Below are 12,500 nucleotides of genomic sequence, written 5' to 3'. Positions count from 1 at the left end.
CAGTGGACCGTGACAAGTGGCGCGCTGCTGTGCACAAAGGCGCCAAGTTGTGCGAGGCCAACAGGACTGCTGCAGCTGTTCAGAAGAGGCAGGCCAGAAAGTCACGGGCAAACAAGCTCCCTGACAACGATATGCCTGTCTTTGCCTGCCCCAACTGTCAGCGAACATTTCGTGCGCAGATTGGACTATTCAGCCATCTGCGCATTCACAGATAGATTCATGAGCATCCTTCCCCCCACCCCACCACCACCCTCCCCCCATCCGCCAGCTGGATGACAACGATGGTCATCATCGATCTCGATGGACACACCACCACACTACACTACACAGCAAAGCGCAGCACAACGCAACGCCATGCCACACAACACAACACACAATACAAGACCAGCGGAACGCAATGCAACATATTTTGGTTTGAGCTCAGTCCAGCTCTTTCCAGTGAGGAAGCAATAACAAGAACCAATATTCACTGGACAACAACAACGACAACAAGGGCAACGAAACGTGTATCAAAATGATCAACTCAATAATCCGTTTTAAAAGAGAAAACCAATAACAGTTAATTAAGCCAATAGATACAAGGAAAAAAGAAAGAAAAAATCATGCGTTTTTATTCACATCATCGATAACTATTAGTATTACAAAGTAGATAATCGATAAATCAGTAGATAAGTGACAGACTCACTAACAAATAAACAAACTGCCTACCCACCTACCTACCGCCTCCCTCCGTCCCTCCCAGCCTACCTGTCTATCTAATTTAAAGAAACCCACAAAAAAACACGAACCCAACAGCAAGCAAACAAACAAACAAACAAACTATTTACACAAATGAATATATAAAAGATAAGCATCAGCACTCTGTCGCCTTCCAGATGTACGGAGCGGGCAGCTCGCTGCGTCCCTCCCAGTCCCTGGCAGATCTGACGTCAGACAACAACAGTGGACGTCACCACCTGGGCCCTGACGTCAGAAGACAGAGGTCCGGCAGCATGGCTTTACTGGACCTGCCAGCCAGCTTCCCTGCAGACGGCAGGGGGCCCAAGCGGTTCTCCTCCCCCAACATAGCCCAGCTGGCGGACAGAATCAGTCGCGTGGAACTCTCCAAGCTCCAGCGCTTCGCCGGCGGCGAGGACGCGAGGGAAAGCCACAGCCGAAGGTCCTCTTCACCTCGGGACCTGGACCGACGAAGCAGCCATATCAGTCTCAACGCCGCTGCCATGGAGAACCCTTACGTGTCCTTCCCTCGCGAACACAGACCACCACCGCCGCCTACGACGAGCAACGGTTACGTCCCGGCAGCGGATTATTACGACGGTGAAGGTGCTCAGTCCATTGGAGAAGGAAGTCCCGGATCTGGAAGAGACTCATCCAGACGCAGCAGCGTCCATCCTTCCTTCAGCGTTGGTGGTGGGGTCGAGGCGGGGCCCGGACCGACGGAAAGACGTTTCTCGGACACGGAGAGGTCTCGGGCTTATTCGCTCCACGGGGACGCCACCACGTCCATGACTTCCGAGGAGGGAAGTTTGTCAGGGGCAGGGGAGAGGGTGGTGAGGCCGGTGAGAGCCAGCCCCTCTCTCCCCGAACTGCAGGCGGCCAAGCGCGGTCTTCGCCTAGCTGACCCCGAAGATCGTAGAGCGTCTCTGTCTCCCATGGAGAGGTCCCCGGGGCGCTACTCGCGCTCCCCGAGCCCCACGTCGGAATGGGGAGGCCCTCGGACTGAGACCCTGAACTCCACCCCCAAACCTCCTCTCCCTCCTCCCAGACACGGCCGGATGCTGTCCAAGAGGTATTCCGTGCCGGACATACTGGACGGAGGTGACGTCAGACAGGAGCTTGCCGCCAGTGACGTGTTGCGTCGACGTATGACGTCAGCCGACATCGCGGCCCAGCTGCCGGCCAACAACAGCAGACACTTCGGTGATGTCAGTAACATGGGCGCGCAACCTTCACAGAGACCTGGAGACCCTTCCATCCCTTCCCCTCCTCCCCCTCCCCCTCCTTCTCATTCTCTCCCAGGACACGGTGCAGGGGGAAGAAGCTCCCCCACCAGATCGCCGTCCCTGCGGAGGAAAGCTCTGGAGACGCTGAGCCTGACCTACAGCTACGGGAGCAACCACAGCAGCGACAGCGTCTCCACGGCAACCACAACAGCGACGGCGGCGACAGCGACGACGACGACGATGATGCCCACCCCTAGCCTGAACGCTAACCCCCCAAGCAAGAGCCCGGTCCCGTCCATCAACATCACGGACCACGAGGATCACGGACCCCTCAGCCCCGAGCAGGACTACCCTCAGAACGACCTCTCCCCCACCGGCACAACCTTGCCCCACCCCCTCCACCGTTCCCAGCGGCTCAGCACTGTCTCCCAGCTGAGTGGCGAAAGCGGCCACATCTACAAGTCCGTGTCGGAATTGACGTCAGCGTCCTACAACATCAGCACCAGCGGCGGCGGCGACAGCAGCATGAGAGGCGGGAAGGCGATGGACGATACCCAAAGCAACAACACCGACAGCCTGCAGGAAGGGGGGCAGGAGGGGGAGGGGGAGAAACAGACCAAGGAGGATACCGAGACCTGGTGAGAGAGAGAGAGAGAGAGAGAGAGAGAGAGAGAGAGAGAGAGAGAGAGAGAGAGAGAGAGAGAGAGAGAGTCTGGAGTCTTGACATATTTATTGATTCGGCCTTTAACCCATATCAACAGGGGTAAACACATTTAGAGGTGTGGTGTAAAAATAACACAGCAATGATTGATGATCTGCATGTTTCTGATTTGAAAAGCTTTGTAAACATGAGGAGAGACAGACAGACAGACAGACAGACAGACAGACAGAGAACGGGGAAGAAAGATAGTAGAGAGGGGAGAATGGAGAGAGAGAGAGAGAAAGCGAGAGAGAGAGAGAGAAAGCGAGAGAGAGAGAATGGAGAGAGAGGGAAAGAAAGATAAAGAGAGAGAGAAGAGTGGGAGAGAAATGGAAGGGAGAGAGAGAGAGAGAGAGAGAGAAGGGGAAGAAAGAAAGAGTAGAAGAGTAGAGAGAGGGGGAGAGAGGAGGGGTGAGAGAGAGAGAGAAAGGGAGAGAGAAAGGGGACAGAGAGAAAAGGGAAGACAGAGAGAGAAGGGGGGTATAAAAGAGAAAGAGAGAGAGAGAGAGAGAGAGGGGGGGGGGGACAGAAAAGGAGGGATGGCGGGAGTGAGGAATATTTAATAAAGGAGGAGGAGGTGGGAGGGTCAAATAAAGAAAGGGCGGAAGGGAGGGAGGGATAAAAGAATGTGTGTGTGTGTGTGTGTGTGTGTGTGTGCGTGCGTGCGTGTGGATGTGTGTGTGTGCGTGCGTGCGTGTGCATGTGTGTGTGCGTGCGTGTGCATGTGTGTGTGTGTGTGTGTGTGTGTGTGTGTGTGTGTGTGTGTGCGTGCTGAAGAATGGGAAGTAAAAATGAGAACTAATTCGAGTGAACTGACGAAGAACATTACTTCAATAAAACAGTAACAGCTCACACACACAAACACACACATATTTATTAACCATAGCCCCTTAAACCTCAATCTCCTAAAATAGTCCTCCACCGAACGCCCTCCCATGCCCAGCCCCGCCCTCCTCCAGACACACATCCACACACAAACACACAGACATCCACACACACACACACACACACACACACACATACCACGCTTCTCTCACCCCCAACCCTACGCCCCCACATACACACACACACACACACACACACACACACACACAACATCACACACACACACACAAACACCCACACACACTTACATACAAACACATACACTACACACCACAAACAAACACACACACACCACACCCCACTCACATAAACACAGACACACAGAACACACACACACACACACACACACACACACACACACACACACACACCGCACACCCCACTCACACACACACACACACACACAACACACACACACACACACACACACACACACACACACACACAAGAACACATCGGACTCCCCACTCACATAAACTCTCTCTCTCTCTCTCACACACACACACACACACACACACACACACACACACACACACACACACATCCCACACACAAATCCCACCCCACACACACACACACCCATCCCACCCCACCCCACCTCACCCCACCCCACCCCATCGCCACACCCTCACAAAACCTCTCAGACAGTTCTTCATTTCGAAACGAAAACGAAACAGGCGGCCGTATGACATCTTCCAAGTGTCGGAACGGGAGACAGAAGATGACGGGGCGGTGTTCCGCGAGATCCTGAAGGTGCTGAGGCTGGTGCTGTACGTCTTCATCATCCTGACCGTGCTCACTGGAACCATAGCCTCCAGACTGTCCCTCTTCCTTCTGGCAGCTGGCATCAGTCAGGTGTTGTATTGTGTGGTGTGGTTGTAGCATCGTGGTGAGGTGTGGCGTGGTGTTGTGTGGTGTTGTGTGGTGTATTGCGTTGTGTTGTGCTGTGCTGTGTTATGCTGTGCTGCGTATTGTGTTGCGCTGTGCTGTGCGCTGCTGTGCCGTGCCGTGCCGTGCTGTGCTGTGCTTTGTGTTGTGTTATACTGTGTTGTGATGTGTTGTATTTTGCTGCACTGTGTTGTGTTGTGTTGTGTTGAGCTGCGTGTTGCTGTGTTGTGTTGTGCTGTGCAATGCTATGCTGTCTATCGTGCTGTGCTGTGTTGCTCCATGCTGTGCTCTGCTATGCGTTGTGTTGTGCTGTGCTGTGCTGTGCTGTACTGCGTTATATTATGTCTTGTGCAGTGCTTTGCTATGTTGTGTATTGTGTCGTGTCGTGTCGTGTCGTGCTGTGCTGTGTTGCGCTGCGCAGTGTTGTATTGTGTTGTGTGGTGTTGTGTCGAGAAGGAACGTGGCAGAATGGTTAACACGCATGCCTGTCAATACAGTGTGCACGAGAAATCAAACTGAGACGATACAAACCGAGATTCAGTGTACCATACACTCTGCGCACTGAAAGAGAACCCACGGCAACATGTCTGTTGTCCGCCGGCAAAACTTCTGCAGAACAAATCCATCGAGATAGGTACGCAAATACACCACGATATGCATGCATTCAAGGCATGACATAGTGTGTTGGGTTCTGCAGCAGGTCGGGCATCTGCGTAGCAGATGCTGTGTAGCGTACATGGGTTTGTCCGAACGCAGTGACGTCACTTAGAGAGACCAAATTTGAAACTGTGTTGTGTTGCACTCTTCACAAAGAACATTGCCAGGGACAACCCCTTTGTAGTTCGCTTTTACTGTAGAGTCCGTGTCTCCGTAATCTTTAGAAGTATTGCAAAAAAAAAAAAAAAAAAAAAAAAATTGATTACTGATTAACATTCTGTCCTAATGCCGCTTTCCCCTTACTCCCCTCTTACACACACCCTTCCAATACTATGTTTTTCTTTTCTCCAATCACTGACACTCACCCTCTCCATTTTACATTTTGTACTCTATCTTTTCCACATTCTGTTCTCTTTCTCTCTTTCCTCCTTCCTCAGTCCCCTCTACCCCCCTCCCCCTTAACCACCCCCTTTTATTTTTGATTTTTAAGCACATGATGAAAGAAATAATAGTAATAATTGCATCATTTATTTTCAGTCTAATATCATCATCTTAGATGAACAGACTATAAATTGATACACGAACGAACCGTGTCTCCATCTCCAAAATATCTGTGTTGCAGCTCCAGAGTCCGTGTCCTGTCCTCAACATGGGTGATATTGTTCCTTAACTCATTCTTCTCCGGGTACGAGTTATCTCGTATCATGATTACTTCCCCTGTGGACCAGTTACGAGCATTCTCGTACCAGCACACTATTCTAATTTCGTTCATTCTTGCTTGGTACAGTTAGCATAAAAAACTGATCCGTTTACGGATTCCGGAAGCATGAAAAGGAAGCTTTGTTCGACTGATTAAATCAACGATGCTCCATTGATTTAGCTCCGTTTTAGTGAGCCACCCTGTTTATTCTGCGTTGGTCTCATGTAGCGCTGGTCCTGGGGAGTTGTAGCAGGCAGCAGGTGTGGGGTAGAATGAGTTAAGGGGACTGTCATTTCATCTACATTTTAGTTAACATTACAGTGATGTGTGCACGTTTCAGGACAAAAAGAGCGAAGGGGAAAGTGTAGTGATGCTGCTCTTCTGCATCTGCTGTCCGATCGTCGCCAACTGGTTCCTGGCTTTTGCTCGGATTCTGTTCAGTGGCAAGCAATGGCCGACTGTCCCCACTCTGCTCTTGGTAAGTGATCCTTATCTGCTCAGGTCGTGGAGTTTTTTAATTTTTTATTTTTTAAATAAATATTTTTTTCATTTGCATGCGTGCTGCTCTTGTATACAATTCTTTTCGTTTTGTCGTTGTTGCTGTATAATTATCATTTTTGTTATTGACGTTGTATCTGTGTTTTTTTTGGGGGGGGGTCTTTTTTTCCCTATCTCTTTGCAAGTCTGGTTTCGCTGTTTTGATGTTTCTGGATATATTTTCGGTTTGTTTGTTTTTTCTTCTTGTTTTGTATATGTTTAAAAAAAAATTATTTATCGTTTCCATGCAAATATTATTAGTGCGCGCGCGAGCGCACGCGCGTGTGTGTGTTGATATGGTAGTAGCTGTAGTAGTGGTAGTAGTAGCAGCAGCAGCAATAGCAGCAGCAGCAGCAGCAGCAGTAATAGTGGTAGCAGCAGTTGTAGAAGTAGAAGTAAAGGAGTACTTACATTTAGCGTCATAGACTATATGCTATATTAAATGGTATTGGCAGTGTACCGTCCTCTTCCTGTGTCATGTTTTACAGGCTGATGTCGTTCATATTTATATGTTTCTGACTGCTTTGCTTTAGGTTTGTTTCTTGTCATTATTGTCATGTTGCTGTTGCATTATTTATGTATGTCCACTGATGCTGTGCCATCCTCTTGGGAAGCGTTTTGCTAACCAGATGTTTCTGAGTATATTCCGGTATTTTATGAAAGTTTCTTTTTGGTGATTTTGTTTTCTTTATTCTGGCATTGTTCGATATCTTGCTGTTGTCGTCAAGGCATCATCAGCGCGCTCGTCGGGTTTAAACGAAAGTATGGTAACAGCTTTTTTTCATTTTCAAGCAGATGTGGCGTAGAGTATATGGATCAATCCGCACGCTCTGACCTCTCCTTGAAACTGAAACTGGAAATGAAATCTGTTGATGCCACGTTTGTACTGATGTTTCCAGTAATTTTTTTATTTTCAATGTTATCTGACTGGTCCGATATGTCTGTTGTTGTTCCTCTTCTCAGATCGTTTTTTTTTTCTTTTCTTTTTCTATTTCGTTTATTTGTTTTTTGGTTCTTTTTGGTGTTGTTTGATAGGCAGCTGTTTTTTTGTTGTTTTTTTGTGTTTTTTTTTTTTTTTTTTTTGCACTGACCGTATTGATGTCGTGGGCCTTGTTTCACTTTTCATGTATTTCTGTGAATATGTTTTGTTGTTGTTGTTGTTGTTGTCGTGGGTGTTTTTATTGTCGTCGTTGTTTTTGCTGTAATGCGAGAAGATTGCTGTTATTGTCTTGCTTCTTTTGACGCTGCAGTCTCTCCGTCATTTCAGTGAGCCGGGATCAAAATATTTTCACGGTTCGTGTGTTTTTGATAGTATACAGCTGCTGGTTTTTTTTTTTATTAATTATTTTTTTCAAGTAATTCTTGTTGATGGTTGGTAACTTCATTACTGTATAGCGACGCTTCCCAAAGAGCCATAGGTGGAAACGTTTACTTCCGAAAGTTTCGCCGTAAATTATATTAGAGTTATCCACGCAGAAATGATTTGAATGACATGCAAATACAGAAAAAACAACAACTCATTAACAGATACCCATCCCTGTTATTGTTTTATTTTATTTTATATTTTTTTTACCCCCGCAGCTGCTAACGGTGGAGCTTCTACAAACGTTCGGGGTCTGTCTGCTGCTCTTCAGAGTTCTGCCAGTCCTAGACTTCATCCGGGGCATCACCGTTTCCATGGCAATCTTCCAGCTTCCGGCCCTGTTGAATGTGCTGTTCACAGAGCGCAAGACGTCCTTCGGGATGTGGAGCTGTATGAAGTTCGTGTCCGCTTTTCTGGCCCTGGCGGCTCAGGTGATTGGGGGGGCGGAGGGTGGAGGAGGCGAAGGGGTGGGATTGGGGGTGGTGGGGGTGGCGGACAGATGGATGAAGGGGTGGGTGGATGAAGAGAGGGGTAGATGGTAGAGGAACGGGTGGTTGGGTGGCTGGCTGGATGGAGGGAGGGAGGGAAGGAGTAAATGAGTGAGTGGCGGCTCAGGTGATTGGGGTGAGGAGGAGGAGAGGGAGTGGGCAGATGGTTGAAGGGGTGGATGGATGAAGAGAGGGGTAGATGGATGGAGAAATGGGTGACTGGATGGATGGATGGAGGGAGGGAGGGAAGGAGTGAGGGAGTGAGTGGCGGCTCAGATGATTAGAGGGAGGAGGAGAAGGGGGTGGACAGATGGAGGGGTGGGTGGATGAAGAGAGGGGTAGATGGATGGAGAAATGGGTGAATGGATTGATGGATGGAGGGAGTGAGTGAGTGGCAGCTCAGGTGATTAGAGGGAGGAGGAGGATAGGGGGTGGACAGATGGATGAAGTGGTGGATGGATGAAGAGAGGGGTAGATGGATAGAGAAATGGGTGACTGGATGGAGGGAGGGAGGGAGGGGTTGACGGAAGAAAGTGAGAGTTATGGAAGTATAGAAGGAGAGGTGGATGGTTGAGTAGAAAAGTGGTTGGATAGAGAGAGTGGTAGATGGACAGAGAAATGAGTGGATGGATGGATGGATGGATAGATGGATGGATGGAGGGAGTGAGTGAGTGAGTGAGTGGACGGATAGATGGAGGGGTTGATGGAAGGAAGTGGGATTTATGCAAGTATAGAAGGAGAGGTGGATGGTTGAGGAGAAGGGTCGTTAGATAGAGGGAAGGGTAGATGGATAGAGAAATGGGTGGAATTGATAGATAGAGAGATGGCTTGAGAGGGAGGGATTTATGGAAGGATCGGAGAGGTGGACTGTTGAGGATAGGGATGGATGGGTAGAGCGGTGGTTGGATAGAGAGTGGGGTGGGTGGACAGAAAAGGGTTGACAGAGAGAGGGGTGGTTGGACAGAAAAGGGTTGATAGAGAGAGGGGTGGTTGGACAGAAAAGGGTTGATAGAGAGAGGGGTGGTTGGACAGAAAAGGGTTGACAGAGAGAGGGGTGGTTGGACAGAAAAGGGTTGATAGAGAGAGGGGTGGTTGGACAGAAAAGGTTGATAGAGAGAGGGGTGGGTAGACAGAAAAGGGTTGACAGAGAGAGGGGTGGTTGGACAGAAAAGGGTTGATAGAGAGTGGGGTGGGTGGACAGAAAAGGGTTGACAGAGAGAGGGGTGGGTAGACAGAAAAGGGTTGACAGAGAGAGGGGTGGTTGGACAGAAAAGGGTTGATAGAGAGAGGGGTGGTTGGACAGAAAAGGGTTGACAGAGAGAGGGGTGGTTGGACAGAAAAGGGTTGACAGAGAGAGGGGTGGTTGGACAGAAAAGGGTTGACAGAGAGAGGGGTGGTTGGACAGAAAAGGGTTGACAGAGAGAGGGGTGGTTGGACAGAAAAGGGTTGATAGAGAGAGGGGTGGGTAGACAAAAAAGGGTTGATAGAGAGAGGTGTGGGTAGAAAAGGGTTGACAGAGAGAGGGGTGATTGGACAGAAAAGGGTTGATAGGGAGAGGGGTGGTTGGACAGAAAAGGGTTGATAGAGAGAGGGGTGGTTGGACAGAAAAGGGTTGATAGAGAGAGGGGTGGTTGGACAGAAAAGGGTTGATAGAGGGGTGGGTAGACAGAAAAGGGTTGACAGAGAGAGGGGTGGTTGGACAGAAAAGGGTTGATAGAGAGAGGGGTGGTTGGACAGAAAAGGTTGATAGAGAGAGGGGTGGGTAGACAGAAAAGGGTTGACAGAGAGAGGGGTGGTTGGACAGAAAAGGGTTGATAGAGAGAGGGGTGGTTGGACAGAAAAGGGTTGATAGAGAGAGGGGTGGTTGGACAGAAAAGGGTTGACAGAGAGAGGGGTGGGTGGACAGAAAAGGGTTGATAGAGAGAGGGGTGGGTAGACAGAAAAGGGTTGATAGAGAGAGTGGAGGTTGGACAGAAAAGGGTTGATAGATGGAGAGAGAAGTTGGTGGATAGAGAGAGGGATGGGTTGATGGAGAGATGGGTGGATGGATAGAGAGAGGGTTGGCTGGATGTAAGGTTGTTTGGGTAGAGGGATAGGAGGGAGAGAATATATATGGATTGACGTATGGAGTATACATGTGTTGAACTGCCTGAAAGTTTGAGCTCAGCCGATTGATGGACGGGGGGTTTGGATAGACAGATGGCTGGATAGATGGGTCTATGGGAATGGATGCAGTATTTTGTGAGGTAACTGCACGTCGTTGCGACACACACACACACACACACACACACACACACACACACACACACACACACACTATTGTCTGGCTGAAATGTGTCGCCAGTGAATGTTAACAATAACCAAATTATCAGTTGATGGTAATATCACTGAGGTCTTTGTAAATTCTAACAATAGAACTGCACTTTCGTAAATGCTAACAATAATCAAACCTTATGTAATGCAAACAATAACCAAACCGTAATAATTGTTAACAGTAACCAAACCCTAGTAAATAATATCAACGACCGAATCCAGCCAACCCCCCAAAACAAGTGAGTCTATCAATTCTGAATACAGGTCGCTGCCATTATATTCTTCTTGGTGACGCCATTTCCTGACGACAGCATAAGGGAGACCATTCCAGCGGGAAGAGTACCGAGTGATGTCCCCCACCTCTCAGAGCTGACCTGGGAGTTACCTCTGGCTGTCGTCCTGATCTCTTTGGGTGAGAGAGAGAGAGAGACACACACACACACACACACACACACACACACACACACACACACACACACACAGAGGCATGCAGAAAGACAGATAGATACACAAGCAGACAGACAGCTTGGTAGGAAAGTATACTGATTGTAGCTAGGTAGCCAGCCAGATACACGTGTATATACGGATCAGCAACAGCATTTGTTAGACACGGCGGCAAATTTTTGTTGTTGTCATCGTAGAGTTGCATAATTATTCGATATTGTTGACCAGTGTTCTTGGTATTTAGACGTATCTTCCCAATATGGCATGATACTTTTAAGAAAATGCAGATATATGCGAAGAAAGTAAAAAGAACAAATAGGGGAAATAACATTTTTTCTTCAGAAATTTGCATAGTTATCAAAACAATGTTTGATCTTCTCCTACTAGGTAAGTATTCATATAATCATTTTCGGATTGGTGAATGAATTTAAGACAGAACTGAATAATCCACTAAAAAAAAGGGAGGCAATTCATTGGTGTCACTGCAAAATTAAAAGATCGGTTGATAATCACTGGAGGATAAACGAAATCACTAAAGTATTTTACAGAAATTAAATTCTTAGATCAACTGACAATTATGGAACAAAACTTGTGTCAAAAGGTACATTTTCTTTCTTAAAAGACAAATATGTACTGTAGATTTATAGCGCCTCGAACGAACATTACAATCTAGGCTTTTTCATGCAAGTAACCCCAACCCACCCAGTCATTATACTGGAACACAGATAATGGGAAAGATCTCACGAGTGCAGAGGTTTTGAATTATAACAAAATTCCCTCATGTATGGCCGGACTTTCAGGCTGGTGGGAGAACTACACGACCGGCCAATGGTCCTTGTCCAGCAAGGTCAGCACGACCTTGAAGAAAGGTCGTCAGGCTGTGCAAGAGGTCAGGGACACAGCCACGTTCCTGGTGGCGCCTTTCAAAGTGGGACTGAGCGTCGCCTTGGGCAAGTGAGTGGTGGTGTGTGGTGCGGTGTGGTGTGGGTGTGCATGGTGTGGGTGTGCATGGTGAGAAAAGTGAAATGTAACAACATCATCATCATCACCTTCATCATCTTCTTCTTCTTTCTTCTTCATTTACTTCTTCTCTCATCTGAGCAGGTATCTCACGGGCACCACCTTCCTCCTACCCGAACCGTCAGCCGACAACTCCACCTCCTCCTCCTCTTCCTCCTCTTCTCCCATGTTCCACCTGGACCACTACAGCCTGCTCTACCTGCAGCTGGGAGCCTCCATCCTAGTCACCTACCTCGCCAGCTTGGCTTGCAAGCTGCACATGCAGAAGGCGGCCTTCGCGTTCCCGCTCTTACTTTCACCGCTCGCCTCCCTCGGCATCGTGTACCTGCAGTGCCGTTACGTGTTCCTCCCCGGGCACTGGCACATGGGCGTGTGGGTGTGCCCCTCGGTGGACCCCGAGGAGCTGGTGCTGCCTTTAGCGTGTGCCGGGGCCCTGTGGGTGTCCTACTGCCTGGTGGTGTCGCACGTCTGGTTTCCCAGGAGCGAGCGTATGGCCAAGGTGGAGAAGTGAGTTTGTTTTTCAGAGTTTTTTTTTTTTTTTTCGAGTGTTGTGGTTTGTTTG

At 48.7% G+C, this 12,500-nt stretch overlaps 1 protein-coding gene across 2 annotated transcripts in view; it reads left to right on the top strand.

Annotated features, from left to right (window-relative positions):
• LOC143282048 (chitin synthase chs-2-like) overlaps positions 1–12,500 on the top strand; it is a 49,838-nt gene that overhangs the window by 11,544 nt on the left and 25,794 nt on the right. For both annotated transcript variants that reach the window (XM_076587483.1, XM_076587482.1), the window contains exons 2-8: positions 876–2,581; positions 4,206–4,383; positions 6,114–6,251; positions 7,892–8,104; positions 10,739–10,886; positions 11,719–11,872; positions 12,023–12,445. In XM_076587483.1, coding sequence (XP_076443598.1) covers positions 876–2,581; positions 4,206–4,383; positions 6,114–6,251; positions 7,892–8,104; positions 10,739–10,886; positions 11,719–11,872; positions 12,023–12,445 — 2,960 coding nt within the window. The remainder of the gene's footprint in view (positions 1–875; positions 2,582–4,205; positions 4,384–6,113; positions 6,252–7,891; positions 8,105–10,738; positions 10,887–11,718; positions 11,873–12,022; positions 12,446–12,500) is intronic.

The sequence above is a fragment of the Babylonia areolata genome, chromosome 5 (assembly GCF_041734735.1).
Source record: "Babylonia areolata isolate BAREFJ2019XMU chromosome 5, ASM4173473v1, whole genome shotgun sequence".
Lineage (NCBI taxonomy): Eukaryota > Metazoa > Mollusca > Gastropoda > Neogastropoda > Buccinidae > Babylonia > Babylonia areolata.
This window is presented reverse-complemented; position numbering and strand designations above follow the sequence as displayed.